This window comes from Scyliorhinus torazame, chromosome 14 (assembly GCF_047496885.1).
Source record: "Scyliorhinus torazame isolate Kashiwa2021f chromosome 14, sScyTor2.1, whole genome shotgun sequence".
Lineage (NCBI taxonomy): Eukaryota > Metazoa > Chordata > Chondrichthyes > Carcharhiniformes > Scyliorhinidae > Scyliorhinus > Scyliorhinus torazame.
In genome coordinates, this window is record NC_092720.1 from 210018691 (window position 1) to 210034820 (window position 16130).

The 16130-nt window shown below is 47.4% G+C and overlaps 1 protein-coding gene across 2 annotated transcripts in view; it reads left to right on the plus strand.

Annotated features, from left to right (window-relative positions):
* Positions 1-9167, plus strand: part of atf6b (activating transcription factor 6 beta) — a 104991-nt gene extending 95824 nt beyond the window's left edge. For both annotated transcript variants that reach the window (XM_072475590.1, XM_072475589.1), the window contains exon 16: positions 2331-9167. In XM_072475590.1, the coding sequence (XP_072331691.1) occupies positions 2331-2596 (266 nt within the window). In that variant the 3' untranslated portion in view covers positions 2597-9167. The remainder of the gene's footprint in view (positions 1-2330) is intronic.
* Positions 9168-16130: the final 6963 nt, after the last annotated feature.

Here is a 16130-nt window from a genome sequence, read left to right on the forward strand (position 1 = left end):
TTAAGGGACATTTTCATCTTGCAACTCGGGGAAATAAAGTTCAAACAAAGCTTATCAGTGCCTCTCATAAAGTACTATTTTGCCCCTATAGCCTGCAGTCACCCTAATTAGCTGGGCCTAAAAGTTCCTGCGGCATTCCATTCTTCATTAACAAGGGGGTGAAAGGCTATCTGGGGTAGACAGGAATGTGGGGTTGAGGTTACAGTCAGATCTGCCATGGCCTTATTGAATGATGGAACAGGCTCGAGGGGCCGAGTGGCCAATCCTGCTCCTGATTTATATCTATGTACTTTGAAACAGAGCTGGGAAATTGTCCCAGTCTCCTAAAGTCTATATCTATCCCCTAACAAAACCACTACTTTAAAAGGTGTGCTGATTATCTCTATGTGGGATCTTGCTCTGCCCATATTTGCTGTGTTTCCCGACATAAAACGGCGGCAACACTTCAGAGTGCTTAATTAGCTGTAAAGCTCTTTGGGACTTCCTGGGGCTGTCAGACAGTGGGCCATGGTGGGGGTGCTTTTTGATGTAACGCATCCCCCACAGTGACTGGAGTGCAGTGACCATACCTTTGGATCACTCCTAATGCTCGACTCAGCAACTGGCCCCCTTGGGAGGAGTTTTCTTGGCTCAGGTTATTCATGGACGGTACGGTGACAGTGGTTAGCACTGATGCCTCACAGTGCCAGAGACCCTTGTGTGACTGCCAGTATGGAGTTTGCACTTTGTCCTCACGCCTGCAAAGGGTTTCCTCTGGGTGCTCCAGTTCCCTACTACAGTCCAAAGATGTGCCGGCTAGGTGGATCAACCATGCTAAATTGGCCTTTAGTGTCCTGTCATGTGCAGGTTAGGTTACAGGATAGGGCAGGGTGGATCGGGCCATAGACCTGGGTAGGGTGCTCTTTCGGAGGGTCAGTGCAAACTCGCTGAGTTGAATGGCCTCCTTCTGCACTTTCGGGATTTTATGAACAAAGGTTCCGTGCATACCAACAAGAAACCATTGCCCATAAACCCTACTGAAAATGCTGAATAAACTCAGCAGGTCTGGCATTAGCTCGCATTTTCTGATTTTATTCAAATTTCCAGCATCCATCGTATTTTGCTTTCATTTTAGCCCAGTAAGTCTACGCTGAATTATTATCTCAGCCCTAGTATCAGCGCCAAACTTACAGCATGACTTTCCCCAACATGAACTGCACACTCATTTCCCCGTTCTTTTCATCTCTCGACAAGATCATCCGTACTTAAAATATTTCTTAATTGTGTAAATATTTAATGGAAAATATCCTGCGTACTCTAGATCCTTTTCTCTTGCTCTCTGTCCAGTCATAAAACTTCCAGTCACTACCGTGGCAATCTTTGTCAGTGAAATGTAGTCCCTGCTGGAATGTGGCAGCCAACGTATGTGCAGCAAGCTCCCAGTAACAATGTAATAATGGCCAGATAGTCAGTGTCAAGATTTTGTTTTGATGCTTAATGTGGGATAAATATCCACCAAGGCACTTGGAAAAACATTCTCCTGCCCTTCCTCAAAATAGAGTCACAGGATCTGCTGTGTCCACCTGCAAGAGCAAAGAGGTTTAACATCTCATCTGCAAGGCAGCATTTTTGACAATGCAGCGCACCCTCGTACTGCACTGGGAGTACCAGCCTCGGCTTCTTGTTCTCAATCTCTGGCTTGGGATTGAACCTTCCGATTCAGAGGCGAGAGAACTGCAGCTGATGATGTGAGCTATATCCATCGATTGAAGTGGAAATATGGACTCCCTTCCAGAAAAAGCCCCATGAGTCTGGAGGTCAGCTGTCCTGTGTTTTCAAAAACACCAAACAAAAAGTGTGTCGTTAATGTGAATCTGCGATTGGGCAGCTCTTGCTGAACAATCCTGAGTGCGTTAATAGCTACACTAGCAACCAATTTAAGATAGTCAGTTGAGATTGTGATATATCTCTTTTACTGGAAACGGCATAAATTCATGAACTGGAAACAGAAGGAATATGTTCAAGCTTTCCCAACCGATCCGCACCATTTTCCCTTGCAGTATAAATTTTGATTGTTTGCAATTTGACATTGTCCTTTTCCTGGAGTGCAAGATGAAAAGATTCAACAACATCTCTATTCAGTAAGATTCAAAATTTCAAAACTGGGATTGATAAATTTTTGGAGAAGTGTATTGATTAGTTCGGAAACATGGTGGATATACAGAGCTAAATTAGAATTAGCAATGATCTGATTGAAGGGCAGAATGGACTGAGTGATCACCTGTTACTTCATGACCAGGCATTTGGTATTTCTCTCCAGACAACACACCCTGTAATCTTTATTTCCTCAGAGAGTCTGTACAACACCACACGGGGCTATGAGGTGATGATGCAGATTGACTGTGAGGTGATGGACACCAGAATCATCCAGATCAAGAGCTCATCAGTGCCCCCCTCCCTCCGCCATCCCCAGGACAACAGCACTGGTTCCTACCAGCCCCATGGCAACGCCAGCAGGACGCCCAGTGCGAGGAGACTGCGACCCCAGCCCCTACCCGTCTCCGCACCCAGCAACAAGGATCCCCTGTACCTCATGACAGAAGACGGCGAAGTGTAGAGCTCTGTTTCCCAGTTTCGCACCCCATTTTACAAGCTCTCCTGCCCGGAAGCGAGCAGGATCCTTGAAGTGAGAGGAGAGGTTCTTAATTTGATGTCCCTCCTTGCCTCCTCCTCCTCTTTCCCCCACCCTCCTCGCACGCAAATTTTCCTTTCAAAGATTTGACATTTCTGCTGCTTTAAGGGTGCCAATGAAACCGGTGCTGAGGTGGTGGGGGGTGATTACCTGGAAGGGAGATGTGGTTGCTTTTAAGCTTCTGTAAGGGAGCCAGGACCAAGCTGCCATCCTCCTGCCTTGGAAAGGTGCAAGATGCTATCTGCTGCTCTTCAGGTCCCTGGAGCCTTGACCCTGCGTGAGTCTCTGGTGATGGTGAAATGCACGTTTGGGGGAAAGACATGCAGACTTGCAATTTAAACGTGACTGTGAAAGAATTCTCAAGCCTGTTTCCCCTTAACCCCTCAGTATCCAGCTCGGAGAAATTCTGGAAATGTGGACAGTTATTTTTAATTTCTCTGGGGGGGGGGGAAGCCAAACCAGCGATGCCCACCTCAGTTCACCATGCTGGCCTACTGCGTCCAAGTCTTGTATATATCCTCAATCCAGTTGCACTATGCAATATGTTAATTGTGTTCTGAGGCTGAAGCTGCATTGCAATTAAACAACATGCAGGTGTTATGTTCCTGGACAGCTTGCTGTAGTTATGCACTGCAGAATCATCGGGACAGGTCAACAAGCGCAAATATTATTACTATCAAATCGGATTCTTCCCTGTAACCCACATGTGTATGTGTGTACACATAAAGTGTACTTCTCCGGTACCGATGCAGGAAAATTCTGTGATCCTAGTTTGATTAGTTCGGGGGACCTGTTTCATGCAGTAATGGTCTGGTAATAGTTATCAATTCTGAAATTATATTTGCATTAAACTGCTCCTCACCCACTTACTCTCTGATGGTAATGAGCGATTTCGAAACCCTCTGCAGCAGCGGAGACTTGATTTCAACCATTTCCCATCAACCCCAATCTGTTTGCTAATTTCAAACGAATATCCTTCCCGCAGTTTAATATGTTTCCCGTTTCCATGACCATGTGTAGTACAGAATGGGAATTTCACTGTGGAGCAACGTACATAGCATGTTGGGTTTCTGTTACGTCGCCATTTTGGTAACTGGTAATGGCGTGTGCGTGTGTGCACGTACATGCACCTGTGACCCGAAGTTCAGCACAATTGCCTTTTACGGTTTGCCCTTGTTTTCTTTCACGTTACAAATCAGCCAGCAGTTACTCTTCCCCCGCCGCAAAGCACAGGCCCTACAGAACCCTCTTCACTCGGGTTGAGTCTAGTCACTGTGGGGAGAAAGTGGTGGTGGGCTGGCCCGCACGGTTAGATCTGAAGCAACGTCTGTGTCGCTGCAGCTTTGTCGTGTCAGACAATTTCCAGTGAAGAGGGGGTAAAGGCTGAGCCAGCTTAAATACCCAGCCAATTCCTGACAGGTGGTAGGTCAGGGATGGGAGGAAGAATGAGCAAGTTTTGTCCCATCCTTCCCCCTCTGCACTCCCAAGGGTGGTCACACAGGCATGATGTGAATCCTGACCGAGCCGCTAGAGTTACAAATTCACCACAGATCATGACACCAATATGATGGGCATCCTAAATTGTTAACTGGCCTGTGACTGTATATAAACCTAAAGTTGTGATTTTTTAAAAACAAATATATATATATATATAATTTATTATTTAACTTGGATTTTTTATTATTTTCTCTTGCTCAGTCTCACAATGTCTTAAGATCAGACTAAGTTTCATTGGACCTGGCCCAGGAACATGCAAAATGTGACTCTGCCCCAGATTTGTGAACAAAAATGTTTCAAATTGTCCTAGACTCAGGTGCTCAAGTAGGAGTCCCAGAAAAATGTCGAAACTCATGTTTATATATTGTGCTTTATACAAAAAGTTTTCTTAAAATTCTCCATTTGTATATATGGCTTGTCACCCGGAATGTGAGTTGATTGACCCTTGGCTGCACTTGCACTGATGTCAATGGGCAGGAGACGGAGTCCATGATGGGTTCCAGCACCTGCAGTGCAGTAAAATATCTCCAGCACTGGCAGTTCAGAGTTAGGAACTAAAGCATAATATTGAGCCCCCTGGACCCTACAGACCCTGGTTCCTTGATCACCAGACCCTGCAGCCCCCTCACCCCAGCACAGGCACAGTAGACCGAATGGCGTCTTTCTCTGGTGGAGTGAAGGAGCGAAAGTGGCAGATAGCTGCCTGGTTTGCAGTTCGTCAGGCTACGGCCTCTTGCAGTGTCTATTTTACTTTGCTTGCAACCAGTTACTCAACTCAAAGACTTTGTTCGTGCCTTTGTTAATCCCAACTTCCATCCCTCTTGTCCCAGTTCCAGTCTCAATGAGCCAGCCTGTTTGATACGAATGACTTAAATTACAGTCATTGTGACAGTAACGTTACTCTGTTGGCAGGTGGGAATGTGGCAGCGATTCAGCAGCTTGATTCTGGCTGTGAAAACATCTGGCAGTAAGGTATCCTGAGCTGTTCTCTTTAATTTGAGCTTTTGGAAACCTCCCCTGTCATAAGGTGACCCAGCTGCCTCTGTCGGGCCAAGTAAATCCATTTTCCAATTGTCCCAACAGCTTTGTAAACCGAAAATAGAAACCTATATTTGGCAAAGCAAATGAAAAAACTGCTGGTGAGAAAAATAAGCGATTGCAATTTGTTTTTATCTAACATTTGGTGTGACCGCACTCTGGAATGGTGCCCTGAAGTAAGTTTGGGTCTCACTCATTGAAGCAGTTGCTGCAGGAATCTCCCTGCTATTTTAGGAGATGTTAGGATGCTTGGGGACCATTTGTGTCTTCAAGGAGTGACTCAAGGCTCCAGTTCCGATATCCGTCTGTTTGCGATATGTTCCATTTCGAAACGCTCCCAATCCTTGATGGTTTGTCGAGGGTTTTTTTTGCTCTTATCGACTGGTCTTGAACGTGAATTGTTCCACCCATATATATGTGTGTTTGGTGAAACACAGTCTCAGTCTCAAGAAGAGTGCAAAGAGATTGTAGATGTCACTTAGACACTGTCATCAGGGAGGCGGTGACGTAGTGATGTTGTCACTGGACTAGTAAACCAGAAACCCAGGCTAATGCTCTGGAGACCGGGTTCGAATCCCGCCACTGCCGATGGTGAAGTTTGAATTCAAGGGCAGCACGGTAGCACAGTGGTTAGCACAGTTGCTTTGCAGCTCCAGGGTCCCAGGTTCGATTCCCAGTTTGGGTCACTCTGTGCGGATTCTGCATGTTCTCCCTGTGTATAAGTGGGTTTCCTCCGGCTACACTGGTTTCCTCCCACAGTCCAAAGATGTGGTTAGGTGGATTGGCCATGATAAATTGCTCTTAGTGTCCAAAAAGGTTAGGTGGGGTAGGGTGGAGGCATGGGCTTAACTAGGATGCTCTTTCCAAGGGCCGGTGCAGACTCGATGGGTGAATGGACACTTTCTGCACTGTAAATTCTTTGAAAAAGTTCAGGAATTAAAAGGCTAATGATGACCATGAAACCATTGTCGTATAAACCTATCTGGTTCACTAATGTCCTTTAGGGAAGGAAATCGGCAGTCCTTACCTGGTCTGGCCTACATGTGACTCCAGATCCACAGTAATGTGGTGTACTGTTAACTGCCCCCTCAAGGGCAATTAGGGATGGGCAATAAATGCTGGCCCAGCCTTCAAAGCCCACATCCCATGAATGAAAAGAAAAATAGTCAGGGCTGTTGAGGTAGCTTAAAGAGAATTTTATAGATGCACTTGTGCCTCCCTGTGAATTTAACCTGACTTTGGCGAGTCAAAGTTCTGTTGCTCTTGACTGACTTTCAATCGTAACCTTTTGACTGTTACTGGAGAACAATTTGATTGCAATTTGATATCTTTATATCCTTTTACCTATGTCTTTGAACCTTGAAGTCTTGAAATGTGGCACTCACCGACGAGCTATTTTTAATTGGGGTGTGGTGGGACAGGAAGACGCAGCTCGGTAATGAAGGTGCTCTTGTTACAATTCTGGCAACCCACTCAGGTCAAACATGGCCTCCAGGTCCAATGGGTTCTACACCTGGGACCAGGAGGCCGTTCCAAATGTTGATCGTTCTCTTTTTGTCCCGGGTTCCTTTCGAACATCCACCCGGGACTGTCTGCTCACCGGTATTTAAACCCGCGCCACTATTCGATTATACTCCTCCTTCCTTGCAGTTGCAATCACTTTTGATCTCATTTTCTCCCCCGCCCCCCAACTCCGTTAAACTAGAGGTGGGGGTTTCCCCCTCTCTGCTGCCTTTCCTCCGATATGACGCACCTTAGCCCTCGGAGTGAACATTCAATCACGTTATTAAAAATTCATTCAAGGGATGTGGTGGCTAATTCCGCATTTATGACACATCCCTAATTGCCATGGAGAAGGGTATTCTGACACCCTGACTTGGTGTGGGATGTTGTTTGATAATCTTGTGAAATTTCTTGGGACGTGAATGATACTCTAGAAATCGAAATGGTTATTTTCCATTTGTCAAACTCTTTCCGCCGCCCCCCCCCCCCCCCCCCCCCCCCCCCCCACCAGCAATCCATTCCTTGTCACTCAATCCTTTAACCTCGGATTCACTCTCGTGACACCTTTCTGCACCACCCATTGCAGCTTGTTCGACATAATTCTTGAGGGTTGCTGGGCTCTGAACACTTCTGGCATTGTGCCTTCCAGCTTACACTGTGAGCTGCCCTTGGAATATAATGGAGAAACCTTATCCTCTGTATTTATTGCTGTTCAACAACCATTAGACATGTTAAGTACTGAAATCTGTGAACGCCCATTCCCTTTGCCTTCAGCAGCAGCGTCCGGTAAACCTGATGTGTGTTATTCCATGCTGAATGTGGCAGTGTTGCCTTGCTCATTCCATGACTTGACTTTTAGATGGGGCATTTGGTCATCCTTGCAAATCTGAAACCAGCCTTCTCACCCCTCCATCCTGTGACTTTGGTCCCCTCTACCCAACCTCTTCCCTCAATCTCTCTCTTTTTCTCTCCCCCATCCCTATCCCCTGTACTCTTCTCTTCCCGCTCCCGAACCACCCAGCCCCTTTCTCCTCACCGCCCTCTGGTGGCACAGGCCCCCTCTTGCCACTCGCCTTACTGAAACTTGGAGTTGCGTCCTGTGGAATTTCTGGGGTGGGCGAGTGGTTGAGGTGGGACTTGAACTCCGTAAACTATCCTTGCCCCTCCTGCAGACAAAAGGAGTCCACACAGCCCCTCAAACCTTTGACCAGAACAGTGGCATAGTGGTATTGTCACTGGACGAGTAATCCAGAGACCCAGGGTGATGCTCTGGGAACCTGGGTGCGAAGCCCATTACGACATATGGTGAAATTTGAATTGAAAAAACATCTGGAATTAAAAGTTTAATGATGACCATGGGTCGATTGTCATAAAAACTTATCTGGTTCACGAATATCTTTTAGGGAAGGAAATCTATCCTTACCTGGTTTGGCTTACACGTGACTGCAGATCTAAAGCAACATTAACTTCTCAAATGCTCCTTCAAGGGTGATTACGGATAGGCAATAAATGCTGGTCCAAGTGGTGACAACCACATCTCCTGAACAAATGAAATAAGCAGCTCTGGCCTAATTTTCATGCCTTGAGCTGTCCTTCCCCCAGCAGTCTCTAGGTGTCTCATTTTCAATTGGAGCCTGTTTTGGTGATTGGGGAGGGGTTTTGTGATGAAGATGTCCAGATTCCCACTACCCTTTGTGGAAAAACTGCTTCCTGATGTCACTCCAGACTGTCCTGCCTTGAATTTGAAGGTTATACTTTGTTCTTGATTTTCTCCTCTTCATTCTTTCACCTCCCAACCCCACCCCAGAGGAAAAAGGATGGGCAGACGGAAATTCAGTCGAACAGTTCACTTAGATCATCTCTTAACCAGCTTCAACTCAAGGGAATACGAACCTGGAGTGCAAGACATTAAATTTCTCCTGTCTTGTAAATTATACTTCTTTAAGAAATAATTTTACTTAATTTATAAAGGGTGTGGGTGGTGCTATTCTGGAGTCACCGAGGGTTCCTCACCCCGGCTGAGCTCAGGACATGTGTTGGGGGCAGGATACAGGAATGGTAAGGCTCTCTCCAAATCTGATACCTGTTCCAGATTTGCGCCTGGCTGGATACGGGGCGGGTGGCTGAAGTGGGTTGTGTTGAGTTTTGTGGTGTTGGCACCCAATGCGCTGGCAGCATGGACTATTATGCAGATTTTTGGGGTGCACAAGCCTTCAGAAGCACATAGTTGTACACCCCTTAAGCCAAAAGACTGTTCTGTAATGTCAAGTTATGCAAGAGGTGAAGGCTGGTGGTGAGAATTAAATGGTGTGGTGTTCCGAGAATGTTTGTAACTATTCCTGTCTCATCCTGTGAACTATGCAAATGTCTCACATGTTGGATTTTTGTGTAAATAACTTTTTTTATTTCTGAATACAATAAAATGTTGATGTTTATAATAAAGGTGTTAGAGATCAAACTGGCTGGTGTTTTCATTTACCTACTTGACAAACAACACGTGGCATTCAGTGGTGCGATGTGAGGGGAAGATGCACACGGGTTGGCTCCTGCTGGAAACCTGCCTTTTTTATCCTTTTTCCTGGCGTTGCGGGCCTTTAACTTCTGGGGGGTGGGGGGGAATCCTGAAATTTGGTTGTGCAAAGTTCTTTATTCTCTGAGATGCCCAAGGGAGGCAGAGCCAAAAAAGAATTGTTGCAAAACTCATTGACTCACTGATGCCTCTTTGAGATCTACTGGAGGGAAGATGGTAGAGTCAGCGTCTTCTCCAACCACTCCACTAATGGCAAGAGATCTTACCAAAGTTTTGGCAATCGACTCGATAAATATATACAAAAATTGGCGGTGGATCTTAAAAGATCAATTGAAGAGGCCATGGCCCCCAATCGTTTGTGCAAGAGTAGATGTACGAGGCAAGTTTTTTACGCAGAGGGTAGTGGGTACCTGGAACTCGCTACCGGAGGAGGTAGTGGAAGCAGGGACGATAGGGACATTTAAGGGGCATCTTGACAAATATATGAATAGGATGGGAATAGAAGGATACGGACCCAGGAAGTGTAGAAGATTGTAGTTTAGTCGGGCAGTATGGTCGGCACAGGCTTGGAGGGCCGAAGGGCCTGTTCCTGTGCTGTACGTTTCTTTGTTCTTTGTTCTTTGTTTGGTTCTTGAAACCACCTGCATGACTGTCTAAGCCACAATTAAGGACATGGCAACAGCTCTGTTGGACCATTGTGATAGATCATCTCCCTGGAGTTCAACCTTGCTTCTGTGGTCAAAGTTAACAAATCATGCGGTGGCACAGTGATTAGCATTGCTGCCTCACGGCACCGAGTACCCGGATTTGATCCCAGCCCCGGGTCACTCTCCATGTGGAGTTTGCACATTCCGGTGTCTGCGTGGGTCTCATCCCAAAACTCAAAAGATGTGCAAGTTAAATGAATTGACCACGCTAAATTGCCCCTTAGTTGGGGAAAAAAAGGAATTGGGTACTCTAAATTTTTTTATTTTTTTTTAAAGTTCACTAACATCAACAACTAAGCTGATTGACCTGGAGAATAGATCCATAAAACAGAATAGTCATATTGCAGGATTACCAGAGCAGATTGAGGGCTGCACCCTACTGAGTATTTCTTGGACCAATGTTCCTCAAGACGGTGGGTGGGAGTGTACTTCCGTTTCCTCCACCCCCCACCCCCCCTTCCCAAAATTAGACCGGGCCCACCGCTCGCTTCAACCTAAACCTCACCCGAGAGATTCTCCTCCTAGCAAGATTTCAGAGCTTCAAAGAGAAGGAGGTGGTTCTTTGATGGGCAAGGGAGCATCGGGATTGCACATGGGAAGGTCACTAGTAGGATGTACCAAGATATCCTTGGTTGCAGACCTTATAAGACCCACTTTTAATGGAGTTAATTCCATCCTGTACAAGTATGGAGTCAAGTTCTGGATGATCTATCCAACTTGCCTTGGAGTAATATTCCAAGAAAAAGACCACTTTTCTGATTCACTGGGAGAGGCTGCTTCCTTTGTCCAGAGGCACAAGTTGTGCTCTGTTTAATTTGTTATGGCTCTGTGCACGGGCACTTTGCATTTGATTATTTTCATGTTCATGGTTTGGGTGTATTTTTGCCGTTATTTTGAGAGATTTCTGTTTGTTCCTTATATTAACCTTTTTTCCCCTTTTCCTTTCATTGTTATCATTTGACATGGCTATTAGTCACCAGCGTAATTGAATAAATTTTTATTCCCTGGTAGGTTGTCTCCCTGCTAACAAGGTTGTTAGTTAATGGGAGTGCTATTGGAGGGTTTTCTGAATAGTTTTTAAAATTAGCTTAGAGTTTGTGTTTAGTTATGTTTGTCAATTGTAGGCTTTAAGTTAAGTTGTTTGCCATTGTTTCTTTTGCTTTGGGGTGCGGTTATACTGATGGCATTTTTTAAGTGGGGGGTGGGGTGGGTTTTAGTTTTAGTATTAGTTTTCAGATGGTATCTGCTGGTCTTTGTCGACTCATCTGACTTAATCCGATGGCCACCTTTTGGTGGATCTTCTTGCTTTGTCTTAGCTGTGTCTGATATTATTTCTTATAGCGCACATGTGCTAAAGATGAAGAAGTTTTAGCAGCAGAGGCTGGTGGACTCCATTTTAAAGGTAGATCACCAATCCTCAGTCAACCCTACTCCAGAGCTATTGGCGAGCAGAAAAAAGCTTTAGACCCAGTTCCAGCTTATGTCCACTGATGGGGCTGTACGACAGGTACAGCACTCCAGGTGTACATTTTCTGAATATGGGAAGAAAGCCCATTCTGGCTCATCAATTAAACATCAAGCAGCCACCCCATGAGATTCCCCAGACACTCGACCCGTATGGCAATCTCCGTTCCGCCGCTCGCCAGGTCAGTGTGGCTTTTACATCCTATACTGCAACCTGTATAAATCTGAGCCCCCTGCGGATGCGTTGAACATGCCTGAGGTTCTGGATAACCTGCCCATCCAACTGTCGAGGCAAACAAGAGGTGTGAGTTGGAATCCACGTTATGCAAAGAATAAAAGATTGATTAAAAATTAATGTAGGCCCCTTACAGTCAGAAACAGGGAAATTCATAACAGGGAACAAAGAAATAACTAAGGAACTAAATTTGTCCTTTGCTTCTGCCTTCACAAAGGAGGACATGAATAATCCACCGGAGGGTCTGAGAAACACAAGTTTTAGTGAGCAGCTGAAGGAAATGGTTTGGGGGAAATTAATGGGATTGAAGGCTAGCAATCTCCAGGGCTTGATGATCTTCATCCCAGAATGCTTGAGGAAGTGACTCTAGAAATAGTAGATCCATTGGTGGTCATTTTCTGAAATACTTTGGCCTCTTGAATGGTTCCTACAGATTGGGGGGTGGCTAATCTAACCCTGCTTTTCAAAAAGGGAGGTAGAGAGAAAGCAGGGAACTATAGACCAGTGAGCCTAATGTCGGTAGTGGCGAAGTTGCTGGAATCCATTATCAAGGATTTCATAGCACAGCATTTGGAAAGCAGTGGTATAATCAGACAAAGTCAGCATGGATTTATGAAGAGGAAATCATGCTTGATAAATCTATTGGAATTCTTTGAAGATTTAACGAGTCCAGTTAACCAGGGAGAACTGGTGGATGTGATTTATTTAGACTTTCAGAAGGCTTTTGACAAGGTCGCACATAGCAGATTAATATGTAAAGTTAAAGTGCATGGGATTATGGATGGTGTCTTGAGATTGATAGAAAGCTGGTTAGCAAACAGGAAGCAAAATGTTTTCTAATTGGCAGGCAGTGACGAGTGGGGTACTACAGGGATCTGTGCTTGCACCCAACTGTTTACATTATATATTAATGATTTGAACGAGGGCAATAAATGTATTATCTCCAAATTTGCAGATGATACAAAGTTGGGAGGGAGGGTGAGCTTTGAGGAGGATGCAGAGATACTTCAGCGGGATTTGGGCAGGCTGAGTGAGTGGGCACATGCATGGCAGGTGCAGATTATTATTTGAATAGGAAGGCATATTATTATTTGAATGGGTGTGAATTGAGAGAGGTGGATACTCTGAGACTTTGGGTATCCTCGTGCATCCGTTGCTGAAAGTAAACACGCAGGCACAGCAGCAGGCAGTAAAGAAGGCAAATGGTATGTTGGCCTTCATAGTGAGATAATTTGAGTATAGGAATAGAGATGTTTTACTGCAATTGTATAGGACATTGGTGAGGCCACACCTGGAGTATTGTGTGCAGTTTTGGTGTCCTTATCTGAGGAAGGATGTTCTTGCTATGGAGGGAGTGCAGCGAAGGCTGATTCCTGGAATGATGGGAGTGTCATATGAGGAGAGACTAAGTCGGTGAGGATTATATTCATTGGAGTTTAGAGAAGAGAGAGGGGATCTCATAACTTTAAAAATTCGAACAGGATTAGACAGGGTAGGTTCAGAAAGAAAGTTCCTGATGGTGTGGGAGTCCAGAACTGGGGGTCATAGTTTGAGGATATGGGGCAAACCTTTTAGGACAGAGGTGAGGAGAAATGTCTTCACTCAAGAGACTGGTGAATCTGTGGAATTCACTCCTTCAACAAGCAGTTGAGGCCAAAATGTGTAATTTCAGGAAGTAATTGGATATAGCTCTTGGGGCTATAGGGATCAAGGGATATAGGGGGGAAGGCGCGATCAGGTTATTGATCAGCCGTGATCATAATGAATGGTGGAGCAGGCTCGAAGGGCCGAATGGGCTCTTCCTGCTTCAATTTTCAATGTACGTTTCTATATTACGTTATGACCAGACGTGATTTTAAAATTGTTTTGGGGTGATGCAGGCTAATAAGGCCTCTGGCCCGGATGGCTTTCTGTTCGAATTTTATAATAGGTTCTCGGAACAGCTCACACTGTTAGTATTAGATATGTTTAATGACTCCCAGTCCCACATTTCATTGCCTCTGACCCTTACCCAAGCCTCTTCCCTTGCTCCTTAAGAAGGACATGGAGGGACTTCCGGGTGCGGCTATGCAGAGCTAGGTTGCATATTTGGTCGCTCCCGCTTGGAACGGACTTTTGGGCTCCTTCGCAGGGCCCCCACGGCATTTGTTTGACATTTTCCGGTGTGGCAAGAGGACTGCAGCACTCCCCTGACGGTGTCCCCCAGGAGTCTTGTGTCTTTTGGCTACCAGACCTGGCAGAAACAGTAAAGGATTTGGCTGCAACAGGATAAACAGGGCCTCTTCCAGCGTGCAGGCGGGGGAAGGGCAAGCTTAAAGCTGCAAACTACCTGAGGGCCTTTATCAAAAGTGAACTCGAACAACTGTGAAAAGATCTCACCAAGGCCACTGAAGAAGCGGGGACGAGGCTTCCGGTGGGGGCCATGGAGGAGTAGGTCGCGCATTCGGCAGCTCCCGTCTGAAACGGACTCTTAGACCTTTTTCAGGAGTTTCCACAGACATTTTGGGGCAGATTGGTGAAGCGAACACTGCCAAAAGGATTCCCTCTCGAGACTTTTGGGCTCTTTTCAGGGCCCCCAAGGGCACTTTTTCGAAGTTTCCCGGTGTGGGAAGGAGTTAATAATAGCTCCCCGTCAGTATATGGCTTTAACTCGGAGCGTGGTGACAAAAAAGGTGGCAGTGGACCAGAAGAAAGGAGGGAAGAAGGACAAAATGGCGGCGGGCGGAGACCAGGCAGCGGGGCGGAGGAGCAACAGAAGGGTATCCAACGCTGCCTCAGAGATTAAAACGGACCTGCTAGAGCCGATGAAGGCTTCTATTGATAAGCTGCTGGAGACACAGACGGCCCAGGGGGTGGCAATCCGAGAGGCTCAACAAAAGATCTCTGACAATGAGGACGAGATCTCAGCCCTGGCGGTAAAGGTGGAGGCGCACGAGGCGCTCCACAAGAAATGGCAGGAGCGGTTCGAGGAGATGGAGAATCGGTCGAGGCGGAAGAATCTGCGGATTCTGGGCCTCCTGGAGGGGCTGGATGTGGGGGCCTATGTGGTCACCATGTTAAACTCACTGATGGGAGCGGGGTCCTTCCAGGGGCCCCTGGAGCTGGAAGGGGCCCATAGAGTGTTGGCGAGGAGGCCCAAGGCTAACGAGCCTCCGCGGGCGGTGCTGGTGCGGTTCCATCGGTTCGTCGATCGGGAGTGTGCGCTCAGGTGGGCCAAGAAGGAGAGGAGCAGCAGGTGGGAGAACGCAGAGGTTTGGATATATCAGGACTGGAGGGCAGAGGTGGCGAAGAGGAGGGCCGGGTACAATCGAGCGAAGGCGGTGCTGCACAGGAAGGGGGTGAAGTTTGGCATGTTGCAGCCGGCGTGATTGTGGGTTACCTACAAGGACCGGCACCGTTATTTTGAGTCTCCGGAGGAAGCGTGGGCCTTTGTTCAGGCCGAGAAGCTGGACACAGACTGAGGGTCGGGATGGGCGATTGGGGACTGCGGTGGATATGTTATGCCTATTTCTGGTGGGGGGGGTTGGGTTTCTTTTTCTCCTGTGTTTTTCTCTTTCGGGTTGGGCACTGTTTTGGTTGGTGGCGGGGCCTGGTAGGTGGAGGGCGCGGGATTTTTTCCCGCGCCGAAGACTGTGGGGGGCGGGACTGGGGCGGGGAAGCGAGGAATTTTTTCCCGCGCTGAGAACGGAGGGGGAGAGCCTGTGAATGGGGAGCTGGAGAGGAGGGTGTGCCACACAATGGGAGGAGTCGAAGGGGAGGCGGGAGTGGCCGGGGTCAGCAGGAGTCAGCTGACTTGCGGAAGTGCAATGGGGGGAGTAAACCAGCTAGGATGGGTCCTAGCCGGGGGGTGGGAGGGGGAATCGAGTTGCTGCTGCTAAGCTCAAGGAGGAGCTGGAGCGAGTGGGGTGGGTCGAGACGGGGGTATGCCGCTGTGGGGAACGGGCCGGGTGTGGGGTGCGGGCGCGTGGCTGGCCGAGGAGGGGTCATGGCTAGTCGGCGGGGGAGGGGGGGGCGGGTAGCCCCCTAATCCGGCTGATAACCTGGAATGTAAGGGGACTGAATGGGCTGGTTAAGCGGGCCCGCGTGTTCGCACACCTGAAGGGGCTGAAGGCGGATGTGGTTATGCTCCAGGAGAGAGACCTGAAGGTGGCAGACCAGGTAAGACTGAGGAAAGGGTGGGTAGGTCAGGTGTTTCACTCGGGGCTAGATGCCAAAAATCGAGGGGTGGCGATCTTGGTGGGAAAGAAGGTGTTATTCGAGGCGCGAGCATTGTGGCAGATAATGGCGGTAGGTACATAATGGTAAGTGGTAAGTTGCAGGGAGAGAGGGTGGTACTGGTCAATGTGTGTGCTCCGAACTGGGATGATGCGGGTTTTATGCGGCGTATGTTGGGTCGAATCCCAGACTTGGAAGTGGGGGGCCTGATAATGGGGGGAGGCTTTAACACGGTGTTGGATCCTGCACTGGATCGCTCCAGGTCTAGGA